At 41.9% G+C, this 17,222-nt stretch overlaps 1 protein-coding gene across 2 annotated transcripts; it reads right to left on the reverse strand.

The window, feature by feature from the left end:
- Positions 1 to 1,209: 1,209 nt before the first annotated feature.
- Positions 1,210 to 17,008, reverse strand: LOC146700104 (uncharacterized). 2 transcript variants are annotated; one of them, XM_085470166.1, is made up of 8 exons: positions 16,828 to 17,008; positions 15,601 to 16,143; positions 11,649 to 11,793; positions 11,339 to 11,441; positions 10,384 to 10,422; positions 10,246 to 10,287; positions 8,581 to 8,872; positions 1,210 to 2,443 (listed from the first exon to the last, which is right to left on the reverse strand). In XM_085470166.1, the coding sequence occupies exons 2-8, from the start codon at positions 15,785 to 15,787 to the stop codon at positions 2,220 to 2,222; spliced, it is 1,032 nt and encodes a 343-aa protein (XP_085326292.1). In that variant the 5' UTR covers positions 15,788 to 16,143; positions 16,828 to 17,008; the 3' UTR covers positions 1,210 to 2,219. The 2 variants fall into 2 exon arrangements, with proteins under 2 accessions (XP_085326292.1, XP_085326291.1); XM_085470165.1 differs by having other exon boundaries at positions 10,384 to 10,425; positions 16,828 to 17,007.
- Positions 17,009 to 17,222: the final 214 nt, after the last annotated feature.

Raw genomic sequence — 17,222 nt, forward strand, 5'->3', positions numbered from 1 at the left:
TAGCGCTGAGTCATGGGCTCTGCTTTGTAGACCTGTGCATGCATGTTGCTGCCTATCCAGACATTACAAAAACATCAATTCTGTCACCCCAAACTTGCGTGCCATTTTACTTCCATCTCATGTGCTCCTGTGACTCCTGCCTTAAAATCCAGTACCAGACTTTTTTCTGCTGGACAAAACACAGACAAAGACCACTTCCTGTCTAAATGTTGTTAATTATGGCACTGTAGGGCATCAGAGGGCCATTTGCAACTCACCATTAATAAGTGAGTGGTGCATTAACTTTAAAGGTGCTGGAGTGTTGCTGTTACTCACCCCCAGTTGGCTGATTTGTTAACAGATTAGCCAGGTGCCAAACATTAGCCAAGGCAACTGCAATCTGCAATGGAAATCGCAGGTACAAATGGGAAAATATGCCTCAATTTTTGCAAAGATTTGAATTTCATCTGCAGGCTTGGAGAGCATTACTGGAAATTAAGCAAGAAATGTCTGAGCACAGCGATACCAAGCATGTGGGTGTATCTGTTGTGCTGCTGAAATTAAAATTTTACACTGACCCTGGTGAAGCATGCAAGTATATTTGCTGAGGCTGGACATCTAAAAGAGGCAGATATTCTCAGTTCACCAGCTGCAACCTACATGTTACAGAATTTTTTTTAAATTTTTTTTTTTACAGTAAATAATCAAATTATTTCAAATGTTTTGCCCTCTGAACGCCACATAAAACATTTTTTAATTTCTTTTTTATTGGGATTACAGTGATGAAAGTTAGCTAAACTATAAATTCTATGAACAGAATTATCCGGTAGTTCAGAATTGGTAGGAAAGGGACAAGATTATTTGCTTCTTGAGCTGACTGGTTACCTGTTGTAGCTAGTTTCTAGTTCAAGTTCAACTGACCAATCACATTGGAGCAGATTTAAAAAGAAAAGCTTACATCAAAAAGAGACTGAACACAAACTTTCATTAAAAGTGGTTGTTTTTTTTGTTTTTTGTTTTTTTATCTTTGCAAACAGTGACTAATGGACAACATTCTTGGCTTGAATATCTGGTGGCTACATCAGAACCCCGAAAAATTGGCTGTTGCTCTCAGAGGCTAAGTCAGCAAATTAGCTGAAGGATTGCCAGACAGAATAAATAGAGACAGAGTGAGAGGGTTTTTTTAAGAGAGTAAGCACACACACACACAAACTTTAAAAGACTCGGGTATACAAGTTATGCAGTTTTATTGTTTCATTGACTGTACCACAAAACCTTGACATCAAAAAAGAGAAAAAAAAAATGTCCCTCATTTTATAAGTGAACATTGCTGTAATGTTAAATATCCCATCACAAAATCTCACTCCTCATATAGAAAAATTTAAAAAACAAACCAAAAAAACAATAAGCAAAAAGTACAGTCACACAGCTCAAAAACAAGAAACGCTGGATTATTTGGCAGCAACTGTCTAACTTGCCAGGATTTGATCCACTGGGAGTGACAGATGAGTGCATTTGGCACTGTCATTGGTCCACAACAGGTCGCAGTGAGCCTCCTGCCAGGTGGCAGAGGGAGACATACATTGCATTATCACAAATAAACAACTCTACACTATTCCCAGGGAGGAGACAGCAAGATAAAGGAGGCCTCTACTGTGCCTTCTTTCACACCCTCATGCCCCCCCATGCCCATTCTTTTGTTCAAGAAGACAGAAATAAGGAGGAAAAACAGAACCAGGCATGTGTGCACACCAGCGAATGTAAACTGTCTTATAAGCAATCAAAAGAAAAGGCAACGTGTCAGTAAATATCGTGTGCGCGGACTTTGTGAATTAGGGTAAAAACTGTGTTTTAGAAAAATAGCACATTTTTTCATGCTTGTATGAAGTGAAAAGCATCAGTAACAAGTAAATTCATTTGAAAATATGTGCGCCATCATTTTCCTGGCAAAAATGTTTAAAAACTTTCAAATGCAATCCACTTCTTTGGAATTCTTTTGACTTAAAGAGTGTTTACAGTACTGCAGCATCAAAAATAATAATAACAATAAAAGAAAACCATTACATTCAAGCATTTCCATCACTGTGCATTCAGAGTGACAGCAACAATGCAAACGTTACCACTTCTAAACCACCTTTGGAGTCCATCCCATTAAGCCTCTGAATGAGGCATCACAGTAGGTGATCTGAATCACAGAGATGCATGAAGCTTGGGTGGGTGCCTGTTCACCAGTGTACGGATTACCTGACAGTAGGTGTGCTCGTTTGACGCAAGTGGCTAGGTTTTGTGGGAAGGGGTGGCTTAATCCCACGGGAAGGGGTCTGTGCAGGGTTTGTAGCGCGATCGACACTGAAGGTTTTCATCAGCTGAGCCACGCGGCCACGCCCTGCGCAGACTGGTGCACTCCCTGACGTCCAAGGCTCCTCTGAGCTAGCCTTTTGAAGCTTTTCTGATTCGCGGATATCTGGAAGAAAAAGAAAACAACACACAACAGTTTACGTTTTGCCTTTAAAACCACAGCAACACGATCTCTTTAGTTCCCTAATGCTTACAAAGCTTTGTTAAAGGAGAGATGATGCAACATGGTGGTAAACATGTCACATGTTCCAGGTATCAAGAGATATATATATATATATATATATATATATATATATATATATATATATGTATATATATATAGGGATGTTTGTGTGCGTCTTCAGTTTTCAATTAGATATAGGAGCTTAAATGCTTTGCAAATCACTTATTTAGGATTTTATGTTCAGTAGCTGTTGGGCAAGCAGGAATCAACCACTACCCTTCCCGCAATGCCATGTTAGCTTGCTCTTCACCCTTTTCTGCCTTTTTTTCTCCCTTTCATTCGCTTTCTTTTATCCCGCTACGGCTGAGCAGAGGTCATCCTCAGTGGAAGTGTAGCAGGGACACAGCTGGGTGTAGTTTGTGCTTTTGTGTGCGTGCGTGTGTGTTGCCGAGGTACTGTGTTTGGAAGAGGGTGTAATTGAGGGAGGAATGGAGGGAACAGGAGTAACGAACGAAGGGGAGGGAGGGCCGCAGGGACGGGAATGGAGAGCAGACAGACGCTGCTCAGACACCAGAAGGCTTGAGGAGCCACATATTTTTAGCGTCATCCCCGGGGGACAGAGATATGTGAGAGCACCCGTGTGCGTGACTACAGACACACACACACACACACACAAACGTGCGCACACGCAGAAAATAGAGTGAAAACACACACAGGCGTGTACAGAGTTTCTAACAGCTGAATTTCAAAAGACATGCACATTCTCACGTTACGTTCGGGTCCGTGCATGCTCTCGCACACATAAACACGGATTCAGACCCCCCCACCCACTGCACATGGATTCAGTCACGCATGCAGCCAACGCTGACTAACGCCACGGCATAGTGTGCACACACGCACAGTCACACACAAAGAGGTGAGGTACAGCCAAAACCACATGGGCACTCCTGAGGCCGGGAAACCTTTAAAGCTCTTGATGTCTTGCAGGCATGAAAGGGAGAGACCTAAAGTAGCCTTTAAGGTTGTGTTATTGTTTATTGCTGTTTACTCTGCTTTCGCTCCTCTTTCTCATTCTCTCGTGCACCTCTCCCCGTGGCTCCAACACCTCCCCTCTACCTTCCTTTTGCCCTGCCTTCCTCTGCCCCCTGACCCATAGTTCCTGTGTTAATGTCCTCTCGCTGCGTTTCGTGGGCTTGCCTCTGATTGTCTCGTTGTGTTGTGTGGTCACCACGGAAACCTTGGATAGGCTCCAGCAATTGAGGCTGACACACATTCAGGCACGCACCGAACACACACAGATGCACACAGACACAGACGCGGGCACGCACACACACTCATGGCCAGAGAGTTTTTTGAGCTCAGAGCCTTCCTGCAGGTCTGGAGTGGAATGCTTAATAGAGACAGAGAGATAGAAAGAAAGAGCAGGAGAGGGAGGATTGGTGTATGGGCAGGGACTAAATGAAACTCTCCTCAGCAGCTGCACCCCGAGCTCTGTCTGTCCGCCGAAACAAGTCATTAAAGCTACCTGCGAAAACACCTATTTAAATTAAAGAGAACCTCTGCAACGAATTGCTTGTTGAGATTGATTAATCTCCCAATCGAGCATTCAAGATGCCACCCATCACGTCCCGGGGCAGCTCGTAAATGTACAGAGAGGACAAAGAAGAGGGGCGGGAAGAAGTGTCAATGATCAGGCTAGCACAAAAATTAAAGACTAATCTATCTCTTTAAAGACGTCCACATGTCTCGCAGAGAAAGAGGAGGGGTGCGAGGGTGGAGGACTTGGGTGGGAGGTGGGGGGCAGAAGTGGGGCAGAGGGCAGAATTCCCCAGCAGCACGTCTGTGGACTGAAGCGTGGGGAGGAGGAGAGGTGTAGGTGCGCTTGTTGTGTGTGTGTGTGTGTGTGTGTGTGTGTGTGTGTGTGTGTGTGTGTGTGTGTGTGTGTGTGTGTGTGTGTGTGTGTGTGTAAGCGTTGGGGCAAGCTCCTGCATGGGGGCTGGGGCCCCTGTCACTTATCAGCTCTGGCTGAGCGTCGCCCAGGGCTAGAGTCGGAAAGCAGCGCTGGAATGTGTGTCCTTCCCTCTGAAGGTGAAGTCAGAGGAGAGCGGACGGAGACACAGGGAAGAGTTATAAACACAAAAACACGCGTGCATGTATTAGCTGCAGAAGACTTTGATGTTCTTGAAACCATCCTCAAATCATATGGACTGTCTCAACATATATAGGTTTATTTCTTGCACCGGCTCTGCCATCCTACCTTCATTATCTGGAGTGTTAACAGTTTCTATAACTTTAACTAAGAAATAAAAATCTCAAGATTCAGGATTTATTTTTGCTGCCAAAAGAGGAGAAAACCCACGCGATCACAGGGTGAAGCTCCACACAGAAGGACAGGTCCAAACCCAGGAACCTCTTTCTGTGAGGCAACACAGGTTTCACTTTTTGTGCAGAGTCCCAGTTAACAGTAAGACTCATTTTCAGATTTACAGGCTTTCAGTGTTTACGTTTTCAAGCATGAACTGATTTTGTTTTTCTCCACGCAGATGTTACACCTGTTTGTTTCCAAAAAAGTCTGTTTCCTGCCAAAAGAAACTGAAGAGAAAACTGGTGAGAAATATGGATTTTTCTCACCAACATTAATTACCAGATTATTTGTTATAAATACATCAACACTGTGAAAAATACCAGGGTTTAATTGCCATTTTATTTGTTCACTCACAATTTCTGCCAAGAAGGTTTTGTGGTTGGTTTGGTTTCATTGTTTCTCTGTTTATTAGGAGGATTACTCAAACATTTTAGCAGAGGTGGGACTTGGCCCAAAATTTCATGCCACATCTTCACAGATAGGTATTTAATTGAAATATGGGGGGGGGGGTTAATGTCTTATTGTTTTCAAGAAAATATCACAAACTGATCTGCGTTCATATCCTCTTGGATCCAGGAACTCGATCCATGTATAGCAAGACTTTCTTTTGCTTTTGTCGAGATACACGGACTTGGATACTCTTGTTCTTACCCAACCTCTTACCTGACGAATGTAAAACCTTTAATCTTTTTAAGCCATTTAAAATTTATCAAAGATGGGATAACGGCATCCTGTCAATATCCAGAACCTGAGACTTTTAAATTGGATTTCGTCTTATCCTCCTGGGTTAGCCTAAACCATACTGGCTTGTCATGACATCCAGTCTACCTGTGTAAAACATTTACAGCATGAATGCTCCAGTGTTAGATTTCAGAGTTTTATGTTCCTCGTTGTAGCTGTAAATCCAAATTTATACTGTCACTAATACAAAGTTAGTTATTCTTTGGGAAAGCGAGGCGTGAGCCACGGTAACTGCTCAGGATGCATGAACCCTTGTCATTACCCGCATTCAAATGAAAACAGCTGAGGCATGAGCCTCATCTTTGTTGGCCTCCTCCTCCTGTTGGAACAAGCTTCCTGCCATTGTCAAGGACAGACACTGTGTCAGTATTTTTGCTCCGGAGTCGAACACATTTATTCAGCACTGTGTTCAACCCACCTCAACTCCCACCACACCAGCTGTTCTTTTGGGTTTCCTTTCCCTTTCTTCCCTCTACATTTTGCTCTTATTCACTGTCGTGCTAGCGCCCAGGGAGCATAGATGTAGCCACTAATCTAACCACCAAAGTGGGTGAAGACACACATGCCACCAAACTTCTACAATACATCTTTGCAGCCAGATCCACATTTAACTAAAAACAAACAAGAAAAACAAAAAACAAAACAACAACACACTTTGTCTTTTTGCGACATTCTCACGAGTGTGTGGGTTTGACCGCCAAAAATCTGTAATGATCTTGAATGTTTACAATAATCAGAAAAAAAAGGGGCGGGGGGCAGGAAATATTTTCAGGATTGTTCCCCCCACCCATTTTATATAAAATGCTAAAAACATGTGGCTAAACCAATAGACAGTCACACAGCTATGAGGAAGTTCCTGTTAAGGTGCTAGGAACTTGGTTTTGTTGTATGGCTTTCTAAAGGAAACTGACTCTGTCGACATCTGCCTGGTATAAACTTAAGTTGACCCAATAAAACTGCTGCAATCACCGTTGAAAGGAAAAATGTGATTTTATTTAGGTTTCTTTGTTTCTTCCAAATTTAAAAAAAATGGTTCTGGAGGAAGCCAGCCTTCAAGTTCATGTTGCAGTGAGCGTGTGGTGTAGGGAGAGCATATTTCCAGCAGAGGGACCTTTATGGAGATGAGATTTTCTGCTCAACTGGACTTTTCTTTCCCTACAGTATCACTGATTTCCACTGGATGGTGCTAACTTCACCCTTACAATGACCATTTTTATACTTAACTGGGTCACTGTGTGGTACATGAGCTTCCAACAGGTATATTAGATATTACAACGATAACTCGAGAAAGATTCAAACAAGAAGTTGGTTCATCTCTACAACATAAAAAAAAAAACTCCCCATTTTATTTAACACTGGCACAAAAGGAAAGGAGGAGCAGACCCATAAAAGAGAAACAAAAACACTGATACATTACCCTAACAGGAAGACCTCATCTCAGCCCAAATTGAAACAAAATTAATATAATATACACAATACTGTACAAAAGTCTCGTTTCACACCTTATTTCGTTCCATTTTGGTTGCAACAAGCCAGACTTCTCCATGCTTTCTGGAGGTCTTTCAAGGCTTTTATTTGAATGATGAATTTTAATAATTTGCTGAACCCATTTCCCTTTTTCCTAGAAAAATATAAAGAAATGACGAGTGACTCGAGACTTTTGCACAGTAATGCAGCTTTGAAGAACAACCTTTGCCAAGATTGACACAGAAAGATAGATAGGGCATTATTTACAAAACCTTTTGTTTTAATTTTTTGACTGGTATCCTTTGTTATTACTAAATTACCACTTAACAAAGGCATATGTTTACACTTTTATCCACATTTATGTTGCCTCCATGAAATAACACAGAAGAACAAGTTGAGTTTTAAGTAGTCATTCTAGGGAACTAATATTTTAGTTTTACTGCTGGCAGATAATTCTCCTTCACATTTTTCCTTGACTTCATGATATTTTTCATCAAGGTCAAAAAAAAAATTTTTTTCTTCTTTTTTGTATTTGCTCACAAACTTAGCACGACGCTCTGAAGAAAAGACTGGAGAATAAAGGATCTGGAGAGAGGATGGAATGAGAGGCAAAAAAATGAGAGGAGAGAAGAGCAGAGCAAACACCCCTGCTGGCCACCAATTTCCATCAGGAAATTGGTTTTCACATTTAGATTTTTTTTTTGGGGGGGGGAGGGGGAATTGGACCCTCAAATCCAGCAGATTTGGTCCCACCAAATGTCGACTGCATTGCCACGGCTGTTGACAAATTAATTGTTGACAGAAACTGATCACAATAGAGAAGCTATCAAAAGAGCAGGTGTGCACGAGCAACATGTTACAAGGGGACAAATCCCAGTCGCGTACGTTTTCCCCTGCTTTTTTTCCCCTCTAGGCAGGCCTCTTTTACTCTGCCAGTCCATAAAGATTCCAGGGGGCTGAGGCACTATTTGGCGAGCACATTGGGTTTCAGGAAATAAATCCTTCTTCCTTGCTGCAGCACAGAGAAATTTATCTAGTATGAACTTTGTTCAGACTGGTTCTGCTCAGCTCTCCAAAGCTATTATTACTCTTAGAGAAAAAGCTGCGGCTGGCTCAGAGAGCGGTGGTGATTGTCACGTAAGGCAGTAACCATGTTGTGAACTCAATTTTAAACCCATATGTTTAAAACTGGAGTCCAGGCTTTCCGCAACAAATGAAACTTAGCCAGAAATAAGAATCATGGACTTCCCACGAATCTAGATTAGTTTATCCACGGTGACACTGATCATAATCAGTATGGTTGCTTTTGCTTATTGGATTACAGGAAAACCGAGAAAATAAAAAGGTAGAAGGGGTACAAGCCCCTCCCACCTGATACTGTGAAAGATGGATGGCACACCATACAGTTTTCCCAGTACATCACAGGGGTTAAAACAATACCATGTCATCAATTCACTCCAACCTTAGATGTGTCATGTACTTTTAACTCTGAGTTAAATTCACTCACCTTTACCACCCGGTGACTCCTGTGGCTTCTGGGGTTCTTTTGACTGCAGGCTCCCTTTGGTTGATGACGTCATGCCAGAGTCTATTTTGACAGCGCTGCCGGGAGAAGAGTATGGCACGGCGGTAGCCAGCCTCAGATTTGTGAGGCCAGGTCTCGTGTTGACATAGTCTGGTGCTGCATTTGCAGAAGCCGGTCTCGTCTTGACAGCGTTAGCTCTCGTGGGAGGCCTGGAGCAGATGGAGGGCTGGGGAACTGACTTCTCCTCGGTTGCATTGGCTGACTTCAACTCGAGCTGCAGAGTGAGGAGTGACAAAAGAGAAGCGGGGAGTGCGATCGGTGTTGACAGCTAATTCACATACAGTGGAATTACTGTCATGTTTGATTAAATCATTGGATAAATGATTCACTAAATTAGAATCCTCCAGTGACAACATGGTGCCGGAATGAAACACGCAGAACTATGACCACTGATTAAGAGTTTAAGGATGTTTGGAGAGAAAATTATAAGGTGACTTGAAAATCAAGCAGCCTTGCTAATCTTGCCTCCTGATCTTACGCCTTCTTAATCAACAATCTCACTCTCTCCTCCTCCCTCACGATGACTCCTTCGCTCTCTAAATCAACTGGAGAAAAGCTGCAGCGGCGTTAGCAACAGCCACATCACCAAAGCGCCCCCGTTTCCTTTCTCCTCCAGGAACAAATCATTCAATCTATAAACAAGGCATTCAACCAAATTATGAATCCTATAAAGAAAGGCTTATGCTGTGAATTCTTGGCTGTCACACTTGCCAAACCTCCTAAGGTGTGAATGCTTTCTTGCCATGTGCACATGGGGTGGGCCAAAGATGTGCTGGGGCCTGTAATGGAGAGAGGCTGGTATGGATATAAGATGTGAGGGAGAGAAATTTCTGTCTGTGGCAAAGAGGAGGGGAAAAAAGAAGAAGAAAAAAAATGGAACAGAGGAGAGCTCACGCGCCCAAACCTCAGGAGACTATCCCACAATCCCATCCATCTGCGACTGACGCATTCTCTATCTCTGGCGTTTTAATTCCCTGATCAAGTTCATCAACCATCTGTTCTAGGGCAGTCCAGAAATCCTGCCTTGTCTCTGTGATTCAGCTGTTCTTGCAAAGCGTGTCACCTGCACACACACACACACACACACACACACACACACACACACACACACACACACTTGTATGCACATAAACGCAGAAGAAAGCAAGGGGATATAGCAAGCCTACTCCCCAGACGACACAAGGCTGGAGCGGCGATGGAGCTAGTGGGAGGACAGGACAGTTCAGCTGTTCCCCGGAGAGAGAACTGTGAGGGGTGCGGCAGCTTAGACAAGCGGGAGCACAGAGAAGGAGAATGCTGGGAGAAAGATGATCTGCAGAGAGGCTGGGAGCGAGGGGACAGCTGGCCCCAACCACCATTTCCTGTGACTCAGAGGGTAGGACTGCCACAAAAAGTCATATAGGCACTCTGTGGTGGTTGTGCTTCAAAGAGCTAGAGATTTTACTGCACATCGTATACAGCACCTTGCTGAAACATGTCTTTTAAAGTGTTTTTCTGCACAGGTATGCAAACATTTCCTTTCTTAAAAATATTTCAAAAAGCTAGAATGAGATCAAAACACCTGCAATGACTTTAATTCACAGATACCTTTGCAGTTGCTGTAGGCGGTGAATGCTCGCTCACTGACACCTGTGGGTTTAACAAAGACATTACATGAGTGATCTAGGCCATGATGCAGTGTGAGAGCACACAGCTCTGTTAGTGCAGGCAGTTACTCCAACTCACCGGCAGAGGGAGTAAAGTGCTCGCCTCCTCACTTTTCCCCTGCTGGGAGAGAAAGAGACACAGTTAGTGCTGATGGCGACTCGTCATCTTCCTCAACTTTTAGAGCTCAGTGCTTGGAATAAGCTCTTAAATCTATACTTAAAGGAGTTTAAGAAATAGAGATGAGATAAAATACTTAATTGTGTGAATATATTTCAAATTAAAAGTTGCTTTTAAGAAAAAAAACATCTGTGCGGTGGTTTTGTTTCTGCAGGAAAAACAATGATGGGCTCTTATTTCCACTGAATGAGCAGCAAGCAGCTTTAGCTTTAGAGAAACATCATGGTCAGGCCAGATGAGACTGTGTACGCTGGCTCGCTGTGGCTCAGTGTGTGCATGGTTGCCATGACAACACAGCAAATCTCTTTTTGAGATAGCATGGAAAAAGGAAAAAAAAAAAAAAAAAAGGAGGCACCCACCAGCACCCCCAACACACACACACACACACACACACACACCAAAACTAATACACTGCTGTGCACATACACACACACCTAAAATATCACCAGGTCAGAAATCATCAGCACATTATTTTGACACAGAAACAGGGCAGCGATTGATTTTCACCAGCTATGCTCAAGAACCTAATGGAAAGTTTCCACAAACTGCTCTGCGGGTATGAGAAGTGAAAATGACTCCACCACAGTGTTGAGATTGAGATGGAAATATTGAGTTGAATGGATAAAAGATAAAGAGCACCGTGAAACTTCATTTTATGTCGATCTGAAAGCCCACTCCATCTCAGTCATTTTTATTATACACGATGTTTTGATCAACTTTAACATATTTATTAGGTGTATGTTTTTATTTAAATCAAGAGGCGATAGCAGTGTTTAATATTAAAAAATAATTATGACTTTTTTTTTCTCCAACCAAAATGATTTGATTTTTAAGGATCACAGAGAGCTACACACACCTTTAGATTCAGGGAGACGTCGGGTTGCGTTTTAGAAAGGAGGTTCTCTCTCTCAGTCTTGACAGGTTCCGTGTTTTTTCTGTCCTTCAGTATAGTTTGATGGCTGGAAAACATAAACAGAATGTGTCACGTATAAAACCCAACCAAATCTTAAATGACAGTCTGTTAGCAACACATGCACACAAAAAAAGAAAAACAAAAAACTGAAACACTGATTCTTCTGTTACACGTTTTTCTCTGCCTTTATTCTTAATTATTTAAAAAAAAAAAAAAACATCACTGTCTGTTTTGTATTACAAATGTGTATTACCTCGTGTTGTTCTGCAGGCTTGGAGTCTTCTTCTCTCCAAATCCTGAGCAGATTAATTTGGAGCTCAGCTCATCCACCTCCCCAATCACAACAACCGCCACGTCCCCATCCCGGCCGAGCTGCCAGCTGACACTCTTATTGTTGGCTGTTAAAAACACGAACACACTTAAACATTACAAGTCAACTAGCTACTGAAACAAAACTGAAAGTGCTTTTGAATTTCCCTCAGTGAACCTGTCAAAAAAAAAAAAAAATGAAAATGTGGGATATGCCTACAAATCTTATAAGGCTATATCAAAACAACACAACAGAATAAATGATGAAATATTGAATAGACTATTTAGAAGGCCCACCCCTGATTTTTCAAACGATTACTCTGAAATGTTTTATTAACATTGATAACTAGTGATCAACATAAGCATACTTTGACCCTCACATAACAACTTGTAGTGCTGGTTAAAGACATTCTAAATCACAGTCCAGTCTTGGTGATTCTCCTTGTGGTCTAAGGCCACAAGGAGAATAATTTATAGATTTATAAATGATGATTTATTCATTTATTTATTCATTTATTATATTCACTCTGCTGTTTTGCTTTCTAGATGGGGTCCGCGGCTTCCAACCAAATATAATATACGCCTGAAAGAAAAAAAAAAAAAGTCTAAATATACGTGATTGTGTTGTATGGTAACGCGGCTCACTTAAAAGATCACTAGTAAAAGTTACCTGTGATTATCTCGCGGCTTCTGACTTATCGCTTTGTCTTCACTGATTTTACTGCAGCTCTCTGTTATTGCAGTGATCACAACATTTAACAGACTTGTAGCGCTTACTTAGATGGAGATACATATTTGTCTGTGTGTGTGTGTGTGTGTGTGTGTGTGTGTGTGTGTGTGTAAATGACAAGTCTTTCTCACACGATAAAAGGTTATTAAGCTGCAAACACTTACACTTGTTTTAGAACTGATGCTTTTCATCCTGTACATGAGCTCTTTAGGCAACATTATAAAATTCAGGTTGCCTTCTTAAAGACCTCATAGTTCATAGAGCCTGGTTCTGCTGGAGGTCTCTTCCTGTTAAGATGGTTCTTCTTCCCCACCATAGTTCATAGTGGATAGTCTCATATTAGGCCCTCTCTTTCCCTCTAATATTGTCTAAATGACAATACAAGACTTGTTTGTGAACTGGTGTTATATAACTAAAGCTGAACTGAAACGCACATTATTCTCACACTCATCAACCCACTCACTGATCCTTTATGCCCTGGGGCTGTCTTGTTATCCTGGGGTCGAGACTGCTATCAGAATATAAATGATATTCGTCACAGGCTAAATGTGACCACTCAAAACAACTTTGTATTGATTTGCAGTCACCCATCTGTGTAAGGGGAAAACATGGACCCACAGTGAGCCAACCAAGAAAACAAAGACACTGGATTTAAGTACACGTCAAGAGTTGGGTTTTTCCTTTAATTTGTCATCGGTCCATATGTCACATCCTTGTAACTATGTTTGGAGCACTGAGAAGTTACTTTCATAGTGAACTGGTTTTGCCAGCCAACCCTGTGGATCACATTCCTGCGAGGCATACCAGCATGACGCAACCGTCAGAACATACCTCTAAACACATTTCCAACAAAAAACTGACAGCAAAAGCCACAAAACAATTGTCAGACGCACATGACATGAACCCTGTCATCTGAGTACAAGGATGCTACATTTTATGGACAGAATGTACAAGAGGCATTTCCACTGTCCTCACCAAGAATGTGTTGCACTTTCTTATAAACAGAATATATCTGTATTTGAAATAACAATCTGTTGCTGAAGAACAAGATCATTGATTCTAATCAGTTTTTCCCGCCTCGTGTAAATGTCAGCAGTCTAAGAACAACATAAACAAAGGCACAGAAACAGGGCAGCATAAAGTCAAAGTCAGCACATAAACACTCATTACCACGAGGACAACCTTGTGGTAACCAAAAAAGTACTTCCAGAAACAAAATTGTACTTAGAAAAGTAAAAAAAATAGCAATGTCTTTAGTTTTAGTCTCTCTCAGTCTGACGTCAGAACAAACAGCCCAATAAGGCACTGCTGCGTGTGTATTATTTTGGACTAGGATTTATATGTGACTGTGAGTCATGTGTTTGTGTTGTTGTATTGTGTTAATGTACTTCTGTGAGCTTCTTTAATCCTCCAGTCTGACAAGTGCGCTCCTTGTCACAATAAGACATTTCAAAAGTGCCACCAAACCGAATTAGACCTGCGACAACAACAAAATCAAAACAAGCACATCCTGCACTGGAAAACTAACCAAAACTAACCTGAATCGACAGGCAAAACCGGAAAACTAAAGAAAAACAAAAACTAATGGAAAACACAAAAGTGCAGGAGCAACTGCTGAGTGGGATATGAGCTTCATTTTGTGGCTAAAAACCCATTTGGCATTTCAGCTCTCCCACAAGACCATCCAGATAAAAATCAAAGTCTCCATTTCTTTTTCAAACACATACATTTCCTGCCAACTTCCCATTTCAGACTCTGCTAATTGTTTAAAGGCCTGAGTCTTGACTCATGTCCTATTTTTACATTTTTACATCAATTATCCACCATTTCCTCTACACGCAAGACAGAAAAAGAAAAAAAAAGCCATGTTTGTGGAGAAGAGTTGTAACCATGTGTTCTCAACCTACAGCCTCCTAGAGATGACTGCACTGGTCATTAAGACACAGTGCATTGTTCTCTCGCTCTGTACCACAGTTGATAGAAAGTGCTTTGATTAACCAAGACCAGACAAAACACATCACTGTGTCAATCATCAACTGGCTTTAAGTCATGCTGTGATATCATTGTAGTTTAAGTAACTGCTGCACTCATCCAAATAAATTAACTTTGCCTCTGATGTTTGGATTAAGGTGATAGAACAATTTGTTATGTTCGCGTCGTTACGCAACGCCCTTCTTCCAGAAGTCCTTAATACAAAAGACGTACAAGAGAAAATGCAGACACGCAAGATTTTGCCAAACCAGTTTCACGACCGGCTTGCAGCTTCCTGAGTTTCTGCTTGTTTTGTTTTTCCCATGCATACTCTCACCACCTAGGTTGAGCAAAAGAATTTACCAAATATGAGGAAAAAGACAGTATTTGTAATCATATCTTATGTCAGCTTCTGATAAACACATGTGCTCTTCGTTTAACTTGTAAATTTCCCGACAGGGCTGTTATTTTGCCATCTCCTCCTGTCCTGTGGATGTTTTCTTCTGACATTTATTTGCCATCAACCACAGAATTCCAGATATGAGCAACATCTGGGACCTCACATTGCAATGTTTCAATTGGAAATAAAATGATCTAATTTAGAGTTTCTGTCTGTGTGAATGAGGCTCAGAAGACAAGGAAATTAGACCATACGGTCAAACTATTTTCACCTTGTGGAGGGTGAAGCATTTAATAAAAAGTGCAATTATAACAGATCTTTAAATAAAGATCTGCAATAGTTTAGGACCTAAGCTGTAACCCCCCCCCCCAAAAAAAACAAAAAAAACCAAAACAAAACAAAACAAAAAAACTTATTTTGATGCTCACTTCATGTTTTGACAAACAGCTGTTCAGATAATTGGGAGCATGCAAACTCCAGAAGCTTAGGATTTCTGTCACAGCCAACGTACACATGCTTCAGTGGTTCCCTTATCAAGCTTTGTAACGCTCTATCGGGTAATTCTCAGCACACTACGCAAATATCTCAACTCCAAGGACTCTGAAAGCGCTTGCTCAGAAGAGAACAGATGGTTTTCTGTGGAACCTTTGTGAAAACGTGACAGTCGGAGTGCCTGAAAAACCTGAAGCTGCACCCTGCAGCTTCAGGTTTGAGATAAACAGGAAGAGAGAAGGTTAAAAAAGGTGAGGTGGCGGCTGTGGTTGTTGATGAAGAGTCTTTACTCAGTGTGGTTACCTTTTCTTGGCTTTGCTCTCTTGGACTCTGCGTCGCCCCCCTCTCTCTCCAGTTTCTCCTCCCGCTCTTTCCAGCGCCGCACCTGCTCTTGCCGCATTTTCAGGAACAGTGTCTTTTTCTGCTCTTCGTTGAGGGCTTCCAGCACCTCAGGGTCAATGTACATGTCCTTTAAGATCTGCTGCAGCATGTTGGCGGCCAAATGGTTGGTACGTTAACCTGGTACCACTTGGCAAGCAGTTGAAGCTTGCTTCTCGTAGTGCACAGTGTGTAAGGATGATTTATGGTCTCATGTCAGCAGAGGACTTTTGTAGCTTCTTATTTGTCTCTAAAGTCACTCTTGAAGTCATGAATTAAGGTTCTTGCTCTTTCTACACATGCTTTTGTACAAGCTGTACTATCTCACTCATACAGACTGTCTTTCTCTCTCTCTCATACACACACTCTCTCTCACACACACACACACAAATCCTGCTTCCTTTCTATAATGTGCTCAGTTTCCCCATCAAGATGTCAGATTTCTTTGGAGGTCATCTTTGGCACAATCTATGAGAAAAACAAAACACACAGTGAAGATCATCTTGCATGATTTTCAAAGCTGCAGTGTCTTACATATTTTCTTAAGAAACTTTTTTTCTTATTTCCTAGAAATATCTGTTTAAAGCAGTTGTCTTGTCCTTCCGTGCATGAATACGGAAGAGCCCAAAGCCAATTTCAACACTTTACAGAAAGTCTGCTACCCAGAATGGGAGGAGATTCCAAAGGAATGGGACTGCATCTGACATCAGTGTCCCACCCTGCTCCTTCCTCTCCCCAAAACCATGTTCGTTTCTCTCTAAAACTCTCACAAGATAGCGGCCCCCTCCTCTTTTTCCTTTTGTAAAAAAACATGGCCAGTGTCTGGTTGTAATGAGGGATAAAAATCTGGGTCATAGCACTGGACAGCGAGAGCCAGGTTGTCTAACAAGAGGATTGAAATGGACTCCTCCAGTCACAGTGGGTAGTTAAACAATGGCTACCACATAGGCAGCACTTGGAGGGAAAGAAAGCTCGTCTCAGACTGAAAACTATCACACTGGTGGAATACAGATTGGTGTCTGCTAAACACACCGCAGGGTGCAGAGAAGGAAACCAAAGAAAACAGGGGGGAGGGGGTGAAGTGGAGAAAATGAGTGCTACAAAACAAAAAGGGAGTTGTAGGAGAAGGTTAGAATTTGCTGAAGTACTCACAGTGGGATGTAGACAGCCGCTCCACAGCAGAGTATGCTAACTGAGCTGAGGGAGTCACAGCGCCTGTGGGTCCACCTCGTCTTTGTGTGTATGACTGAGCTGATGACATCACAGCATTCCATAATCTCTTTACCTCCCTCTCCCTTCCTCTCTCTCTCTCTCTCTCTCTCTCTCTCACACACACACACACACTAAAGCTACATTTAAGGCTACATTTCAACTTCCTGAGTTGGTCTCAGGAAGTTGAACTCACACTTTAAAAAGCTAGAAAGAAAGGCATGCGTTCATGTTCATAACACACGTATTTTCCACATCTTCACACATTTTCGCTTACACATATAATTCTACACAAATAATATTAAAAAAAAATACAGCAAAGAAAAATTAGCTCTCTT

The sequence above is a fragment of the Copadichromis virginalis genome, linkage group LG10 (assembly GCF_057382275.1).
Source record: "Copadichromis virginalis isolate Kocher_CV1m ecotype Utaka linkage group LG10, C_Virginalis_male_GT1.1, whole genome shotgun sequence".
Taxonomy (NCBI): domain Eukaryota; kingdom Metazoa; phylum Chordata; class Actinopteri; order Cichliformes; family Cichlidae; genus Copadichromis; species Copadichromis virginalis.

Bases quoted from the DNA above. Each gene is read 5' to 3' on its own strand.
- LOC146700104 (XM_085470165.1), bottom strand. From the start codon at position 15,787: ATGCTGCAGCAGATCTTAAAGGACATGTACATTGACCCTGAGGTGCTG. The intron at 11,794-15,600 runs GTAACCACACTG...TGTTTTTAACAG, and splicing joins GAGAGCAAAGCCAAGAAAAG to CCAACAATAAGAGTGTCAGC. The intron at 11,442-11,648 runs GTAATACACATT...TATGTTTTCCAG, and splicing joins AGCCTGCAGAACAACACGAG to CCATCAAACTATACTGAAGG.